The sequence below is a fragment of the Pristiophorus japonicus genome, chromosome 2, assembly GCF_044704955.1.
Source record: "Pristiophorus japonicus isolate sPriJap1 chromosome 2, sPriJap1.hap1, whole genome shotgun sequence".
Lineage (NCBI taxonomy): Eukaryota > Metazoa > Chordata > Chondrichthyes > Pristiophoridae > Pristiophorus > Pristiophorus japonicus.
Genome location: NC_091978.1, coordinates 56,413,810 through 56,433,127, shown reverse-complemented (window position 1 = coordinate 56,433,127; position 19,318 = coordinate 56,413,810). Strand labels below are relative to the sequence as shown.

At 44.1% G+C, this 19,318-nt stretch overlaps 1 protein-coding gene across 1 annotated transcript in view; it reads right to left on the bottom strand.

The window, feature by feature from the left end:
- Window positions 1-2,632: 2,632 nt before the first annotated feature.
- LOC139238658 (endothelial lipase-like) overlaps window positions 2,633-19,318 on the bottom strand; it is a 35,985-nt gene continuing 19,299 nt past the window's right edge. The window contains exons 4-10 of the mRNA XM_070867488.1: window positions 17,201-17,309; window positions 15,948-16,172; window positions 14,611-14,853; window positions 11,942-12,062; window positions 10,303-10,530; window positions 4,764-4,868; window positions 2,633-3,176 (exon numbers count right to left, since the gene is read on the bottom strand). Of these exons, the coding sequence (XP_070723589.1) occupies window positions 3,164-3,176; window positions 4,764-4,868; window positions 10,303-10,530; window positions 11,942-12,062; window positions 14,611-14,853; window positions 15,948-16,172; window positions 17,201-17,309 (1,044 nt within the window). The 3' untranslated portion in view covers window positions 2,633-3,163. The remainder of the gene's footprint in view (window positions 3,177-4,763; window positions 4,869-10,302; window positions 10,531-11,941; window positions 12,063-14,610; window positions 14,854-15,947; window positions 16,173-17,200; window positions 17,310-19,318) is intronic.

Sequence of the window (19,318 nt, the reverse complement as noted above, 5' to 3'; positions counted from 1 at the left end):
CAGGTCATATTGACTGCAACTGGTGCGCACATCACATTGCGTGCAGTTCCGACTTGAAAGCCAGTTTTATCTGCCATTACAATGTCCTTACATCTTCACGGAAAGAATTTAATGGGGGCATTAGTTCGCCAGCGTATTATCCTCCATGCAATAAGCTAGGTGGCATCAGGATACAAGGGTTCTTGGCCATGTTGGCCCACGGAAGAGGAGGCTGAAAATGTCTCCCCCCCTCCCCCTCCTCATAGGTTTACAGGCACCAACGCTCATACCTCCAGCTCTGAGAAGCAGTTGTGAGAAGCCTGCACTTCAGAGATATGCCATCTCCTACCGTCAGACCGGTGCCTGGACCGCTCTGGAGGCAGGTATCCAAATTCATTGCGGTGTGCTGCATGTTGCACAGCTTGACCATCATGAGGGGCCAGGCAATTCCAGTGGGGATTGCAGGCTTACCTCAGGAGGAGGAGGATGACGAAGACAAGCCTGGCGAGGCTCCCATTGGATAGCCACACCATCCACGGGGAAAGCAGCGTGGAGATGCTGCTGGACCAAGAGTCACACGTCACCAGCTCATAATGGACTGACTCTCCTAAATGGAGGAAACTGAGGGATGGAGCTAATACTGGACACACCATGTGCTCCCATAAAGGTAGATCTCCAGTGAATATTGGAGTGACACACAAGACACCAATGGCAAAGGATGAATCATAAATTTTACTGCAACAAAACAACAAAAACTCCCCCCACCAAAAGAAAACCACACAATATACAACATTACGTTGCAGGGTACTGAGCAACATTGAAGTTCCTTAAATCAACAAAACCTTTTTAACGCCGCGATTTTCGGCTGGGACACTAAATCTTCCTTGTGTAATGTCTGATTTTGCGCCTCCGATTATGGAACCTAATTTTTTTCCAAATTTTGCAGATGAGGCCATAAACTTTTTTCCAGGCGGTATCAGGAACACCCCACCCGCCATTACCACCCCAAAATCTCAAAAGTTGCAAATCCAGGCCTAAGTTTCCGGAGCAAGGCTTCAACACACAACCTTCTGATTCCGAGGCAAAGTGCTACCACTGAACCACAGTTAACAAATTGCACTTTATGGGGTCAAAAATGCTAATTCAAACAAGCTTCCAGAACGACCCCAAACTCTGCCAGGACCGGATATGCTGGATCCCAGCCACGGGGTGAAGTTTCTGGGATAGCTTTCAGTGGAGACCCAGCATTGGATCCGTGCAGATGAATCTCACTGACAGGTGCAAAGGTGGAGATTGCTTAGAATCCAGACAGGATCTGGACATGAAAGGTGCAAAAGTATTTCATGGGGCGCCTGTATTACAATAGTGACTGCACTTCAAAGTTTTTCATTGATTGTAAAACACTTTGGAACATCCGGAGGTTGTGAAAGGCACTATTTTTATTTAAATGGTGAGAGATTGGGAAATGTTGGTGTTCAGAGCGACCTGGGTGTCCTTGTACACAAATCACTGAAAGTTAACATGCAGGTACAGCAAGCAATTAAGATAGCAAATGGTATGTTGGCCTTTATTACAAGAGGATTTGAATACAAGACTAAAAATGTCTCAATACTCTAGGGCCCTATATAATTGCAGTGTACACAGTTTTGGTCTCCTTACCCAAGGAAGGATATACTTGCCTTGGAGGGAGTGCTACAAAAGTTCAGACGGATTCCTGGGATGAGGGGAGGGAGGGGAACTGTTCTACAAGGAGATTGAGTAGACTAGGCCTATAATTCTCTAGAGTTTAGAAGAATGAGAGGTGATCTCATTGAAACATACACAATTCTTTCAGGGCTTGACAGGCTAGATGCAGGGAGGATGTTTCCCCTGGCTGGGGAGTCTAGAACTAGGGGTCAGTCTCAGAATAAGGGGTCGGCCATTTACAACTGAGATAAGGAGAAATTTCTTCACTCAGAGAGTGGTGAATCTTTGGAATTCTCTACCCCAGAGGGCTGTGGAGGCTCAGTCATTGAGTATATGGGATGTTTAACTACGTTAAAGGCACTATATAAATAGAAGTTGTTGTTGTTGTATATTCAAGACAGAGATCGTTAGATTTTTGGATATTAAGGGAATCAAGGAATATGAGAATAGTGCAGGCCAGTGGAGTTGAGGTAGAAGATCAGCCATGATCTTATTGAATGGCAAAGCAGGCTTGAGGGACCGAATGGCCTACTCCTGCTCCTATTGCTTATGTTCTTGTATAAATGCAAGTCTCTTTTTCCCATCACACATGCCCCCAAACCACAAAAGGCCCAAAACTCATAGCCCCTTTACTTGAACTTGCCATCTTTGGTGGGATCTGCAGAAGAAGCCAGAGCCTGGTGCATCCTGGCACTACTAAAACTGGCCTCAGCCCTGGAGCCAGGGCTCCGAGTAGCTACTCCTGCCAGCAGTACCTGCAATATGTTGAGTGAGATTTGGATCAGGCTCAGCTGTCAGGCCTGCCGAGTCAAATAATCTCCTGGCTGTTTTGGCTTGGACCGAAGAACTGCTGCAGTGGAGCACTATTGGTGTACATAGAATTGTACGACAGTAAGAGCCAGAGCTTGCAGGACAGCAGATGGCAAACTTAACATTTTAATTAATTAATTAATTCAATTCTTTCCAATTATTACAGAAAAATAATTTTATTTTCAAATATACAACACTTCGATATATAAATAGCATTTAACAAATGTAAGAACACCATGTACAAAAATGTAGCGATACAATATATAGAAATAGGACTATGAAACAGACATTTTCTTTTAAATTATCAGCAGTATAAAAGTCAACATGGCTTACAGTCATTGGCATATAGGCAACGAGTCATTGCAATGGAGGCTGTGACTGGCACAGGATGTCAGTTTGTGGGCCTCCACAAAAGAAGAAAAGTACAGATGTACCGTGGGAACTCTTCCTCCATGAACGCCACAGCCAAAGCTGAGTATGTCTCTTCCCACAATGGAGTACAACACGCTAAACAAGCTCAGTGGAGCAAGTGAAGTAACCAGACAGCAGGAATAATCTTGTATAGGATACGCTGCTGTGACACTTCCGGGATGGTATCCAGCAAAAGGTCAAATGTGAGCCAGGAAGATTATCCTTCAGGGTCCCTTGAACATGCTACAACATATCTCCAAAGATCACTACCGTAATGTTAAGAGTGCAAACTAAAGAAAATGAACAGGAAAAAAAATGTTTAATGAGCAATATGAAATCTAGTCAAGCTCATAAGAACAATTTTTTTTAGGAAGAAAAGACCATTAGATCCAATAAAAAAATCCTTCATTGATTTATATCAACTTTAACTACTCGACTTCTCACTTTAGAGTCTCTTTTGTCTCCAGAAACATATCTAATTATTTCCTCAGCCCTTTTATATTATTTGCCTCATTGGTGCACGTGATCACTTATTTGGCAAGTCTTTACACTTCAAAATTCCACCTAGTTTTTCTTTTCATTCCGGATTCCCAATTTTAACTGTGTAACCGGGTATTTAACCCTTCGCCAGTGACCATCACTAGAACACTGCCTTTGAAACAATACAAAAAGCACATTATAGAGAATTGTGCTTTGAGGAAGTTTGTTTTTCCAAGTTGTGTTACATCTCTTCTTATCTCTGCCACTAGACACCATAATATTCCCCAGTCAATGCAAACTGTGTGTTCCTGCCCTCGGTTCTGGGCTTCACACCTCAGGAAGGAAATATTGGCCTTGGAGGGGCACAGCACAGATTTATCAATATGATATCAGGGCTTGCAGGGTTAGATTTAGTATTTTGCTGGTGCATAAACTTGGTTTGTATTCCCTGGAGTTCAGAAGGTTGAAGGGTGATCTAATCGAGGCATTTAAAAATAATAAAAGGGAATCTTCTTTCTCTGGTGGGGAATACAGAACAATAGGGGAGAACAGTAAAATTACAGCTCGGCCATTTAGGAGTGAAATCAGGAAGCACTTTTTCCACACAAAGGCTAGTAGAATTGAGAAATTATTTTTCTAAAAGACTGTGGATGCTGGAACAATTCAAATTTTCAAGACTGACCAGAAGATTTTTATTAGGTAAGGTATCAAGGGATATGGGTCAAATGGAGCTAAAGTAGAGACCAGCCATGGTTTAATTGAATGACGATACAGGGCCTAGGGGCTGAATGGCCTATTGTCCCTTGTGTCTTCCAATGCCACACTGTATTTCATCCCTGCAGGGCACCTGACTGAGGGTCTCAAATTTCCTTTCCCCCATCATGGTGGATGGTGCCAGCATCAAATTGGCCTTTTGAAAACAATGTCTGACAGCATCAGGCAAGTGAAGTGTTTATAGTGAGTTCCAGCCAGAAAAAAAACACTTCTGGAACATCACATCCAAAGCTTGCAGTGTCTGTTTGTAATAGCTGTTGAGCAACTGGAGTTCTGCTCACTTACTCCACCCACATTATGGGGAGCTCACTGAATTTAAATAAAACATGAGCCTTAATGGCCCTTGCACACCGTTTGTGCGCTTGATAGAGCACCTACGACACTTGCCAGGCACATTTTGAGGGTAATGCACACCAGACATCACGGTGCTTTTACTGCAAGGGTTAAAGCATATTCAACATTTTTATGGTTATGTATACTGAGCTAATAGATTTGCATTAAATGCCTTACATTATTACGGTGCAGAGCATAAGGAAAACACTTTACAACTTGCCCTAACCCGCAAATAAATCCTGAAGTGCATTAATGCTGAACAAAAAGGGAACAGTAAAAGTGTACAGTACCTGGTTTTGTTTTTAACTGGCCAGCCATCCAGACATTTCATGAACATCATTTCACTTCCCGGTGAGATTTTTGTGGCAGAGGGATCCTTCGCACAAAACGTGTATCTGTGAATAAAACCACTGAATTTAATTTAAAAGATTTTTCTTAACTTCCTTCCCCTTCCATCCCTTTTATTTTCTCATCCTTCCCTCACTCCCAACTAAACAACTGCAATATGTTTCCCCAGCAGGAGAATATCTCAAGGCCATATCTATGAAGCCCAACTCCAATGTCAATCTGCCAATTGCCGACAAGTGACACAATTCAATGGTATGGTGGGCACTCTTTAATTGGCGCATTTTATATTCATTAATGATCATGCTGGGGAATGGAACACTTTGCCATTTTGGATACACAGCGTCAGCATTACACACTCACAGATCAGGTATATACAGCTGTGCCCCAACAATGCAACTCAGCTCAATCTTGAGAGCATCTCTATCGTACCAGTTTGATATTTTATATTTTCCACAAGCAGCCATCCTTCAGTCTCAGTGAGATCACCATAGTGCCAAATAAAGGCTCCAGCCCTCTGAGGGACTAGATTGAGATTGCCCAAACTCACTTCACATCGGAGCCTGACAGCAAGTGGACAGAGGAACCCTTCATCAGGTTGGATTTTACACAAGATTTTAATGCAGACATACAACAGAAATTGAGAATTTGATGCAAAGCAGACACTTTTCTTCTATCTCTTCACTATTTTTAACCAGTTTGCTGTGAGTATTTCTCAAAAATCCCAGAATTCATTGCAAACTCTTCAACATGATAAATACAATTTCTCACAAAAACTAGCAGGAGAGATTTTCAGGTACTAGCATTACTCACTGAAAATCAACTGTTTTATAATGTCAGAAGAGTCATAGCATATAACCCACAATGTGTTATTCTGCGGAACTGTGTGCAAGTTGGCCTGTTCCCCAAGCCACAATGTCCAATTGCCATATGTAAACACACCCCAAGGTCAGAATTTAATTGCTATTTGGTAAAGGAAGTATGCAGATTAGAAGGAACTTGTAAATTTCTGGCTCTAGGTCAGGAAAAAAAAATATCTTGAAATGACTGCCTTTCTTTCCCTTTTTTAATCCCCTCAGAATGAGGTGCAAAGTGTGATAGTTGCTCAATGAATAATGCCTTTGTCACCTCCAGACTCGGGTTGAACCAGACTGTTCACTATCTCTAGCTTCCAATTTGACCTAGAGCTCCTCATCACAAAGACTGCATATCTTTACCTCCATTAAATAGTCCATTTCTGCCCCCGACTCAGGCCATCTGATGCCGAAACCTTTATCCATGCCTTGGTCACCGCCCGACTGAACTATTACATCGCTCTCCTGGCTGGTCTCCCATCCTCCACCCTCTAAACTTCAGTTCAACCAAAATGCTACTGTCCATGTCCTATCCCGCACCAAATCCTGCTCATCCATCATCCCCGTCCTTGCTGACCTACATTAGCTCCCGGTTCCACAACACCTCAATTGAATTTCTCATCCTCACATTTAAATCTTGCCCCTCCCTATTTCTGTTACCTCCTCCAGACAGTGAATAGGGAAGGGGAAAAGGCATGGAGTTTGCGGCTTCAATGTAGAAGTGCCTTGAAATGGTAAGATGCAATCCTCCCATCCCCAGAGTTTCTTGCAGAATGAGGTAAGCCAAACTGTCCAGAGAAGCACAAAACAGAAAAGAGAATGATTTCTCTATTGACCTAATATAGAGGTCTTTAAAATTATGAAAGGTTTTGATAGAGTGGATACAGAGAAAATGTTTCCACTTGTGAGAAAGAGCATAACTAGATCCATCAATAGAAGATAGTCACCAATGAATCCAATAGGGAATTCAGAAGAGCGGTGAGAATGTGGAACTCGCTACCACAGGGAGTGGTTAAAGCAAATAGTATAGGTGCTTTTAAGGGGAGACTGGACAAGTATATGAGGGAGAAGGGAATAGAGGGTTACGCTGATAGATTTAGATGAGAAAATACAGGAGGCAGCTCGAGTGGAGCATAAATGCTGGCATGGACTGGTTGGGCCAAATGGCCTGTTTCTGTATATCCTATGTAATGTTTCCCCAGAAGACAGGAGGGAATGTCATATTGTAAATTAATCCATTCTGTCCAGTGCTCACAAAAGCACATCTATGTATTAAGTAAATCAAGGTGAACGATGTGGATCCATACCGTAGGACCTATCCGAGGTTGGAGAGTACAGAAGCCGAGGTAAATCAGGAAGCAGTGACTATGGGGAAAAGGAGTTCTGCAATCCATAGGTCTTGAAAAAGAAGCTGTGTAGGGGAAGGTGCCAAGTCTTGATTTCAACACAGTGAGGATGTCAAAGGGAGCAAGTGCAAGTAGGACAGCTTATCTACAGCTTAAGAGGAACGAGAGAGAGATCAACAGAGGCGCATTGATGATTAGAAATAAAACAGAGGCAAGAAAGAACTGGGAACAAATCCGCTAAGTCAAGGAAAACAGCATGGCAAAATGACTTACAAAAATGTGGCAGGGAGGATTAAAATTGCAAAAAAACAAAAAAAAGTGTTACAGTAACATTTTTATGCCGATGCATAAATAATTATCTGCCTTTTTGTAGGCGAGTACACTCTATCACTACTCGCAGAATGTGAATGAAACCAAGGCCTTGCATTGTTACAGAAGCTCCAAGGTCATGGGTGACAATGAGTTTGGATCACAGTGTATTAGGATCAGGCCAAGCCGCCTGTACAAGCTGCACCGTTCATCAACTGGAGTTGGGAAACGGACATAAAGCAAACTTATAAATCATTCAGGTTTGTTTACAGGCAAGAGTATTTAAGAGACAGAAATGGGTGGCGAAATCTAGAAGCAGCTACTATATGAAAATGCTGCCAATTATGCCAGGTGAACTATATTCCAAACACTATGGAGCCAAAAAATGGTAGCCCTTGTAGCGCACGACTGTCGTAACTCCAGTAAGAGCATGGCAGAAGGGCTCAAAATTTTGGCTGGAACCCAGCTTTATGTGGGAGATTCCTGGATGTAGGAGCAGAGTGTGCACCCACCCCAAACAAGGCCACCAATTCAGGAGGGAGCTGGAACAGGGTCGGGTATTTCCTATGTCGGGAGCTCCCATATCTTCATTCCTTAGAGGGGTATAACATTTTGTCAGCAGCAATGTACCTGGCGAGAGTACCAACCAGCCAAGTGGCAGAAGTGGACCCCACCTGGGGATCTGGCCGGGATTATGGCCAGGGCCCCTGGAGAAGTGTCATTTTCCCCCCCCCCTGAAATAATGTACATCCCACATAACCAGAAAGTTTTTGGAAATGGCGGGTGCCCCAGTCTGCTTCTTAGTGGTACAGGTACCCACCAGTGGGACATTCAGGGGACCTTCCCCCGAGCCGGAAACCTTTGGTGGTGTCAGGAGTGTGGACCTGGGCAGGCACTTGCACCTCGATTGCCCCCTCCCCTGCAGATGTTCAGCCCCCATTTAGATTTCATTCCACGTTAAAGGTTGCAAGATAAGAGGTGATTCTGCAATCCCAATGGGGAGCAGAGCTTGCAGGGAGCACATCAAAATTGTGGATGGTAATTTTATCCACTAAATCATTGCAGGTTACTCATATTGCAACAGAGGAATTGCTTGACGATAAAAGACCAAGGTCCATCTAGTTCACCTTCTACCATCCTGGTAGTCGCATGATAGAATAATAATGGAGTTTTTGACCAAACAAAGCAATCAATCCCACTCCATTAATCTACAACAGAGCAACCATGAAGTGAGGAAAAGCCCAGTAGTGGAGAGGTTTGGGAAACCTGCTCCTCAAGCTTGCTACACTTTACCACACGTCATGTCCAAGTTATTCATGTACTGTAACCAACCTGTTATTTTCTGAAAGAAATCTATCAAATTTGTATTTGAATGAATCAACACTAACTGCTTCCATCGTCTCTCTAGAAAGTCAGTTTCATAGATTGACTGCTCGCTCAGTGAAATATTGGCCCCGATATTTACGGGGGGGGGTGTGTAGATACAGCCAAAAATGACTGAAGAGCCGGGCAAGGCCAGCGATGCAGAAGTCCTGCTGAACTGAACGGCTGGACCTCATTACCAATTTTTAGCTTCATTTCCACCTGGCTGGAGGGCGGGAATGTCAGCCGCAGCCAGGGACCCTTGGGGACAATCAGCTACAATCGGGAGGATGGAGAGGCCACGATTGGGAGGGCTGGAGGGAGAGGTCAGCAAATTGGGGCTGCGGATCGTGGGACTGCGATTGGGAGATTGGTGATCGGGGCGGGCTGGGGGATGTGAGCGGCAAGTATGGCTGCGGGGGAGGTCTATGTTGGGAGGATTGGGGGAACGGGGAGAGAGGGGAAGGTTGGCGACCAGGGCTAGGGAAGACCGAAAGCTTCCTTGAGAGGCATGGGGAAGCACTCCTGGCCCACAAGGAATGCTGTAAAAGGCACCTACCTTATGGAGCCAGCAGCTCCCGCTGTCCTGTCACTGCTGGGCTTCCCGACCCTTGGGAAACCCACACAGCAGCAAATTTTAAATTTGACTCCATATTGCACTGTGGGAGCCGATTTAAGTATGTTGATGAAGTGTCACACTTCTCCACAAGGGACACTCGATGTCTCGATATGCTTGCATAGCGGGTTGGAGTTGCGATCCCCATATTTAACTCTAACATCTCTCTCCCACACATCGAGAGAGGATTAAATATCAAGCCCATTGTTTCTGAAGATTAGTTCTGAATTTACCCTCCCTTTCAAGCAGGTTCTACTGTTCTGGACAAGGTGAAATAGCTGGTCATAGACTACATTATCTAGTCCCTTTGGAATCATAAATTTAGTGTCCTTTTTGATTTGGGGGACAGATTAGGCACTCCATATTGGGCAAACAGCTACTGTGTGGATTTGCAATAGCTACGTTTGGAGACTCAAGGATGATTAGAGTGCTAGACATCCAACTAATCCCCCCCAAAAATTCAATAAATCATCAATACAACTGACTAGTTTTTACTGGAACGGCTATACTATTGAAGCAGTACCATTAACAACTGTTCATGACACTCAGCTCAGAGAAATATTTACTGGTGGCTCTGTCTCTAAATCACTGTTCAATTCTGATGCTATGGTGGTGAATTTTGATGGGGGTTTACGCCGTTCTTCCGGGGTTTCCGCGGCTCTTCCACCGAAGTTACAGCGGACGAGTGGGAGAACCCCTGCGGAAGTTCATCCCTATGCAACTGACCTGAAATTCACCAGTGGATAGTTTTTGTTAGACTGAACACTTGACCTTTAAGCATAATTTTAAAGACACAGTGGGGGTAATTTTATCTTTTGGCGAAGTGTAAAAGGAGAGATATTGGGATCGGCTGCCCGTTACACACATATCCCGATTTTGTCTTCCATTGACTTTAACGGCAATGAAAATTGTAGGAAGTGTATAACTGGCAGCCAATGTCATCTCCATTTACACGATCACTAAAGGTTAAAATTACCCCTAGTAAGTCCATACTCACTTCTTCTGCATTTCCCCAGATTTCACTCGAATCTTCCTTATCTCCAGTTCTTTCAAGTCTTTCGTTGCATTAGAATCTGTCCCGTACCAGAAACTTTTGAGCTGCGTCCACAATGACCAGGACGATGAGGTCCCCTCCCACTTCAGCTTAATCCTCAGCAAGTCTCCAATGTCTTCCTCCAAGTAGACAAGGAAAGAGTTTGTCCTGTTTGCAACAACTTGATCGGGCCTGTAAAAGAACTAAAATTAGACACGTTTCCAGACTTCACTGGTTGTGATACACCTGATGCTCGTCAGTCATTGGCTTGATAAGAAAGGCCCCAAAAATCCTTCGGTCTTTCTGATGCACTGTAGGGAGTGTGGCGGAAGGTCTCAAGATTAACCTGGAATCTGGATACCCGGAGACCCAGCTTCTGCTGCCAGTTTACAGTGGGGGGTGGGTGCTGTTTGGGGTGGAACGTCCGTTTGTCACACCTCAGAGGGGCTGCAGCCGAGGGAGGAAACTCCCAGATGTGGAGCTTTCTGAATCAGCGCCTGGGTGCTGCCAGGTGGCTGGTACATAGAGAGAAAGCGGGATATTTGGAACCACGTTTGGGTTCAGGCCTGGGCCCAGAGACTTCATCCTGCCATTGTGTGTGTTAAAGATGCTATACAACTGCAAGCAATAGTTGTTGTTTTAAGGTTCTTTAGTCAATGGCCCACTGCCTCAGCTTTTACTGCTAGCACTAATAAAAGCAGACATTGTTTTTATTTGTAAAACTAGTAGAACTCCTGATATTTATTAGTATAAACTCTAAACTGATACTACTTGTTCTTCAGCCTTGGCTCAGTTGATAACACTCTCACCTGAGTCAGAAGGTTCATAGTCCCACTCCTGAGACCTGTGCACAAAATCTAGACTGGCAGTCCAGTGCAGTGCTGAGGGAGTGCTGCACTGCCAGAGATGCAGTCTTTCAGAGGAAATGTTAAACCGAGGTCCCATCTGCTCTCAGGTGGACATAAATGTTCCCATGGCACTATCTCAAAAGAGCAGGGGAGTTCTCCCCGATGTCCTGACCAATATTTATCCCTCAAACAACATCACTAACACAGATTATCTGGTCATTATCTCCTTGATGTGCACAGAATGCTGCCGTACTTCCTACAATGCAACAGTGACTACACTTTTAAAGTACTTCATTGGTTGTAAAGCGCTTTGGGAATTCCTGAGGTTGTAAAAGGCGCTATATAAATGCAAGTTCTAGCGCAGTAAGAGGCACAAGCTGTTTCCTGAAAACAATCATGCACCTGTTAATTGGCGGCATTTGATACACAGCAGGGAAGAAGTAGTCATCCTCTGAGTTACAGGCTCCACCATTCAACTGGCATTGAATGTCCTTGCAGATGCAAAACTTATCGGAAGGATCCATTATTGAGAAATGTAGCAACATACATTTTAGGGGCAATTTTAACCCTGCCCACCAACGACTAACCCCACCAATCCTGTTATCTTCCCGTGGGTTGCAATTTTAACCTCTTTCACCCCTGCCAAACACACCAAAATTGACCTCACTGTCCACACAATGCCAGGACACATTCCAGGAACGTCTGCTCACCACTTCCCTATCCAGTTTCAAACACATGCAATTTGTGTTACGTACATTTCGATATTGGTCTTCTTGCTGTCAACGCTGGTTCCGTACAAGTTAACATAGAGCTTGGGGTTTGAATCTTGTATTTCCTCTGCACTGAACAAGTGTATTTTTAACTGGTAATGAAAAACTGAAAAAGAAAAGTATAGAAAATATTTTAACGCATATTGAGGATAATGTAATACATCTTCAAAGTCCATATCCAATTTCTGGTTTGGAAGTAGCAATAAAGGCACCAAAGCCATTGTGGTTATTTTGTGATTGTCTTTCTCGTTACAGTAGGGATCCCAGATTTTCAAAGTCAACGAGCGGGAGATGCTTCCGGGCTATTATGCGTTATTGGAGTGGTGGGTCTCGGGTGTGTGCCTCTATGAAGACGGAGTGAAATCCTGGTGTCGGATTTTGCCATGTGGGGCTGCAGCAAGAGGTCAGCTATTTCATAGGATTACCAACTATCCAGTTTTGGACTGAACAGTCTGATTTTTGAAGGTGGTGTCTGGAATTTTTTTTAAATATGCACAAACAGACACCAAAAGTCTGTTAGTTAAAGTAGATGTCCTTTTCTTCCCCCACTTACTTCTGTGTCTCACAAGGAGGCATTAGTTATGAGATTACTATGGTTTTCAATGAGTCTTCAAGAGTCATCGCGCAAACATCAGCATTCAGGCCTTGATCCCATCCCTTTCCTGCTCCCACCCAGTGCCTGGTTTTGACTTGGGCAAAAGGGGGCAAGTCCAAGTCATCATTATCATCGGCAGTCCCTCGGAATCGAGGAAGACTTGCTTCCACTCAGTGAGTCCTTAGGTGGCTGTACAGTCCAATATAGGAGAAACAGACTCTGTCACAGGTGGGACAGTCAATGAGGGAAGGGGTGGGTGGGACTGGTTTGCCGCATGCTCTTTCCGCTGCCCCCGCTTGATTTCTGCACGCTCTCGGCAACGAGACTCAAGGTGCTCAGCGCCCTCCCGGATGCACTTCCTCCACTTAGGGCGGTCTTTGGCCAGGGTCTCCCAAGTTGCACTTTATCAGGGAGGCTTTGAGGGTGTCCTTGTAACGTTTCCGCTGCCCATCTTTGGCTCGTTTGCCGTGAAGGAGTTCAGAGTAGAGCGCTTGCTTTGGGAGTCTCGTGTTTGGCATGCGAACTATGTGGCCTGTCCAGTGGAGCTGATCAAGTGTGGTCAGTGCTTCGAAGCTGGGGATGTTGGCCTGGGCAAGGTCACTAATGTTGATGCGTCGGTCCTTCTAGGGGATTTGTAGGATCTTGGAGACATCGTTGGTGGTATTTCTCCAGCGACTTGGTGTCTACTGTACATGGTCCATGTTTCTGAGCCATACTGGAGGGCAGGTGTTACTATAGCCCTGTAGACCATGAGCTTGGTGGCAGTTTTGAAGGTCTGGTCTTCAAACACTCTTTTCCTCAGGCAGCCGAAGTCAGGATGGGGTACTGAAGTTTCATGATCAGCCATGATCATATTGAATGGTGGTGCAGGCTCTAAGGGCCGAATGGCCTACTCCTGCACCTATTTTCTATATTTCTACACTGGCGCACTGGAGGCCTAACCTCTGTCGTCGAGCTACAGTATGCACATACAGACGCTGAACTCCAGGACAGTCAACATATTTACTGAGGCGTACGAAAGCATAGGCCTTACGCTAAACATCAGCAAGACAAAAGATCCTCCACCAGCCTGTCCTTACCGCACAGCACTGTCCCCCAGTCATCAAGATCCATGGCCCTGAACAACGTGGACCACTTCCCATATCTCGGGAGCCTCCTAGCAAGTCCAAGTACTTCCCCAGTGGAGGGAGGAAAAATTTGTAAAGGGGCTACCTCAGCCACTATTTTAAAAGGCCAATTATAAAATAGCATTGATGTAGGCCTCAGACCAGGTTGCCCACCCTTCAATGCAAGGATGGTACAGCAAAATCTAGAGAAGAAACGCGAAGAAAATCTCAAACGGAACAAACATAAATCTCCTTCCTGCCTCCACCCCGCCTCCAAAGTGGCTCAGTTGGTAAAGACACTACCCAGTGTGGAACTAAGCCAAACAGACTAGGAAAGTCCCAAATTCAATCCTTGGTCTGTAGTGAGTTAGCTGGTCTCAACTTGAGCAGCAGTAGGGCTGCTACAATTGGCCTCAGTGTCCTTGGAGTTAGGGAGGAGTAATAAATGTTTTTTTTTTTTAAATCAGGATTCCCAGTCTGATTGTGATCCATTGCTGATCACTGTCCAGTGATCCTTGATGGAAAATGGATGTGTCCAGATGCCAGGATCAGTCTGCACTGTCATCCTGAGGAGCAAATTGGCTATCTCACATTCACTGCCTAGGCACACACAGTCACTTGGGTGAAATACCAAAGGACATCCAGTATATATGAAACCAGCAACAAGTCAACACCTTGAGGAGAGGGGAGAAAATTAGAGAAAAAAAAAAAAAAGAGTCCTACTACTATTAAAATTCTTTTCACTGTGTTAACTAATCTGACTTGCACATGATGGTTTATCATGTTTTCAATGAACTTCAATAACAATCACGTACGATACATTTCCAAACAAACAGTTTTCTTACTACTCCTTTCCACTAAAAGATAGAGTCCTTCCAAATCATTTTTAGGTCAATTCAGACAGAATTCAGATAGAATCCACCATTACACCTATTGGCTATTCTGCTACTCACCTTTAAAGGGCATATCTGCTCTTGTTTTCAGGTACATCCTGTTGCTGCGTTTACTTCTGATTTTTTTGACATTGTATCCCAGATTGTTGCACCGATTCCTGCGACAGCTGAGGCACATCCCCTTCTCGAATGTCTTCGTGTCAGGACATCGATACATCCGACTCTGCTTATCTTGGTTCAGGATGGAGTCGACGAAGAGGTGCACCGACCGCTCATGCTCACAATATACAACATTACCAATATCTGCCAATAGAAATAAGGAAACAATTCTAACATTCAACACTCAACACCTTCTCCTCACCCCTCCTGAAGGAACTGACAAAGAGCTCAACTACGGTTCCACAGGTGCTGCCTGTCTTCCTGTACCTCATCAATTCTTCAACTGTGGCCTAGGAAGTGGGTGTCAGCAGCCTATTTAAATATGGAGGGTATCACAGCCAAGCTGGTAATATTCACACCCAAGGTTTAAACACAGTTTTCAGCAGGCAACTAAGGAAAGGCAATAAATGCTAGTGACACCCATATCCGGAGATCTTTAAGATGTTACTGAACAATTGAGAATGGAAATGGTATGGCCATCAGTTCTCTTCAGAGTCTTGGAAACTTCAATTAGACTTTAATAGGATCCTATAATTGAGCTTAGTGTCCCTATAACAAGGACAGACAAATTGTAGGACCCCACAGAAGTCTAATTGAATTTTCAAGATTTTGAAGGAAGCTGGCAGAATTGACCCAGGCACTTTATGCTGAAGATCCAGATATCAATGGACAGAACTAAAAAATAATGAAAGTTTTGAGTAAAAAAAGCCAAAGAACAATAGTTTTGTGTAATAAATTAATAGTGGATCAACTTATGTGGAATATAAATAGATTCAAGAGACAATCGAATGTGCTCTGTAGAGAGAAGGGAATGAAGGATAGTGAGAGAGGTGGGGGTGGTGGGGGCACGGAGAAAGAGGAATTGATCTTGGAAAAAAGGGACAGGCCTCTTTGGCTTAAGGGCCTTTCCCTGCTCCTAAAAGGTTCTAGTATATCTTCACTGTTGCTTAATTTGGGATCGGCTAATGCAGCACAGACTGGAAATCAAACCTGGGACATGCCTGGTAGATACCGGTGACATTATTCGGTTAGGTCAGAACATAGGCCAATTATAATGTGGGCGGGTCAAATATTAAGAAGAATTCTCAATCAAAATTAAGAGCGCTGTGTCAATAAAATCAAGAAACAGACAGTGAATTTACTAACTAACCCAGAGAAACCACCGCATTCTTCACACTAACTGCCACTAACAGGCAATTTGAGGTTGAAGAGGGCAAAATAACCAAATAAATACTTACTTCCATAGGCTATAGCATTGATGACATCATGAAGACCACACCCAGGCTGGAAACTGCCACCATTCGGGTAAACATCAATATGGCCAATGGGCTGCTCAATGCCAATGCTAACTCCCAGAGTACCATGCGCAAAAGTGTGCAGCACATCTACAAAGTCTGCATCGTTGGGGGAAAGTCGCTTTTCAGATGTGGCCCCTTCAAACATAGGACCTGCTGGATCCAATCCTGGAAAAAAAATGTTTTTATTCATTGGAGAAATGCCTCCTCTCCACTCACTCCTTTCTGGCCCTCCTGCCCTGTATGCAAGTAGTCAGATTTTGCTACTCAAGAAGTGGTAGTGATTGGAAAGGTTATTTTTTTTTCCCCCTTATTACCCCCATCTCCTGTCCTGAAAATGGGGACACATTCGGGGTACCAATCCATGACCTCCCTCAAGCGACAAGTCTTCATGTCGGAGCCTGAACAGTGAGTGAGGCAAATTATTCAACTATGCCAGTTATCACTGCTATTCTCATCTAAAATTTCCAACAAGTCACTTAGTAGCAAACAAGAGTTGGAATACTGGCTGATTTTCCTCTTTCTTATTCAGCTGAAGCCAAATGTAAAACTGAAATTCCTGCCCTGGCTGAGATGGAACCATAAAACCACGAAATCTTCAGCACAGATGGCAGCCATTCAGCCCATCATGTCTGTGTCTGTGGTTTGCTAGCGCAATCCATAACTAATTCCTCTTCTTCAGTCTCTCCCCATAGCCTTGTATTTTCTTCTGCTCCAAATGTTTTCCATGTTTACCTTAAAAGAGTCAATGGTCCTTGCCTCAATTAATCTATTCTCAAACAACGAACTGCATAAAGATACTGCTCCCAACCTCTCGGTGATTATCTTAAATTGATGGCCACTTATCATTGACAACCCAACCAGAGAAAATAGTCTTTCCCAATTCAACAAATCAAAGCTCCAGCAGTTAATGCAGCTCATTACCACATCATAAAATGCACTTTTGCAATGAGCCATCACAGCCAGGAGGCATGCGACTATGAGACCTGTGAATGCAACCATGATTTTTACCCCATCCTATCTTCAGAAGAAGGGCCTCACTTCTGTTTGGTATTTCCTGCAGGACTAACTGGCAGAGACGGCTGTGAACTCACCACAGTAAAGTCGACATTATACCATTCCTTAGTCAAGTGCATCGCAAATATTTATACATTTGCTTGGTCAGAAAATTCAACCCAACTTTTATCAATTCATACCAGTTATTCGTCCAATTTTATTTTGTGAAGCTTTTCCTGCAAATCCCGCAACGTGGGCACCCAAACTGTAGCCAATCATATGCACCTGATGAAGAGGTACTCTCACCAGCTGCAGTAGAAAAAAAGTTTAAATATGTAATTAGACAACCTTCTTTTCACAGCAACACTGACAAGAATAAGCATTGCTTTCAGTACTACTAGTTCTTGTGTACAAATCGTTGACGTGGCAGGGCAGGTTGAGAAAGCAGTTTTTAAAAATGCATACAGGATCCTGAGTTTTATAAATAGAGGCAGAGTACAAAAGCAAGGAAGTTATGATGAACCTGTATAAAACACTGGTTCGGCCTCAACTGGAGAATTGTGTCTAATTCTGGGTACCACACTTTAGGAAGGATGAGAAGACCTTAGAAAGGGTTCAGAAAAGATTTACAAGAATGGTTCCAGGGATGAGGGACTTCAGTTACGTGGATAGAGTGGAGAAGCTGGGGTTGTTCTCCTTAAAGCAGAGAAGGTTGAGAGGTGATTTGATAGAGGTGTTCAAAATCATGAGGGGTCTAGACAGAGTAAATAGAGAGAACCTGTTCCCGTTGGCGGATGGGCCAAGAACCAGGGAACACAGATTGGCAATATGAGGAAAAACATTTTTACGCAGCAAGTGGTTAAGATCTGAAATGCACTGCCTGAAAGAGTACTGGAGGCAGATTCAATCATGACTTTTCAAAAAGGGAATTGGAGAAGTACCTGAAGAGAAAAAAATTGCGGGGGTATGGAGAAAGGGTGGGGGAGTGGGATTAGCTGAATTGCTCTTGCAGAGAACTGACACAGGCTCGACGGGCCGAATGGCCTCTTTCTCTGTGTTGTAACCATTCTATGGGGGAGAAATTGGGGTAGTTTGCACCTCCCATTCATGTCACCCCGCTCCCTGGTGGTCCAGATAGTGCCCTGCAGAGTTGGCAGCTTGGGTCCTCCCCTTTAATGAAGGGGTGAGCCTTTCCTATGTGGCCTAGTGCGGAGTGCTACACCCCATGCCTGACCACCCCAGAGGGGAAGTGGAATGCCTTTATTTGCGCTCCACTTCCTCTCCAGGAGGGGGGCGGGCGGGCGTGGTAACCGCAATTCCTAGAGCGGGACGAGACTTCCGCAAAATGTCCCCCCCCTCACAGATTTACCACCCCCAAACTGGCCGCAACGGAATTTCTCTGCCTATGATTCTATGACTTGAGAGAATTACAGCCAGAGACAGGAATATTCCATCCCATCAGTTTAGATTGGATTTCATCAAGTTCCAGAGGCCAAGGGATAGTTTCACTATCTATATAGAATTTAAAATGCTGTGTCTGTAAGAATGAATGGCTTTCTGATTGGTTGGTGTTAAGCACCACTTGCTCTGTGCACCATGTGTGCCAAAAATCAAACAACTTAGAAAGAATGAGCTTATGATTTCGCCAGACACAGTGAACTGAGGAAATCGTCCCTCCACGTGATATCATCAGTCATGTGTTTGCAAGCATCCAAACAGATCACAAAATCAAAAACAGAAAGGAGGCATTAGACTAGCAGGCAGCACTGTCTGATCAATGCGGTAAAGGTTATACATCTTTCCCACGCTACAGGCGACAGCTGGAGAGCAGCCAGAAGCAGATCGGCACCTCCAATGAGAGCTGGGAGCTATCTGTTTCTTCACTTCGTTCCAAACTGGTAGATCAACTGTTTCTGCCAGTGGATTTTACCAAAATGAAGTACTAAACATGACTAAGACTTCCGATTTGGTGCTCGATCCACCCACATTTTAAACTAGCTCCCTGTGAGCAATGTATTTAATGCAACTGTAATCTTATTAAATGGAAGTAAATTCACAAAGAAGATAAAAGTGGAACTGTGTTATTCTGAACGCCATGTAACCTAAAATGTAATAAATAATGGATTTGCCTAATCTTCCCTTATTCCTATTGTTTTGCCTTAAAATTACTGATCAGATTCAGCATGAAGTCAGGTGTTTGGATAATTTATTTTCTTTGTTGACATCACAAATAGGATTAAGGTGTCATGTCACAGCCCACTCTTAATTATTGATGATACCACTGCAACAGAATGCTATTTAGTGTCAGCTTGGCTCGG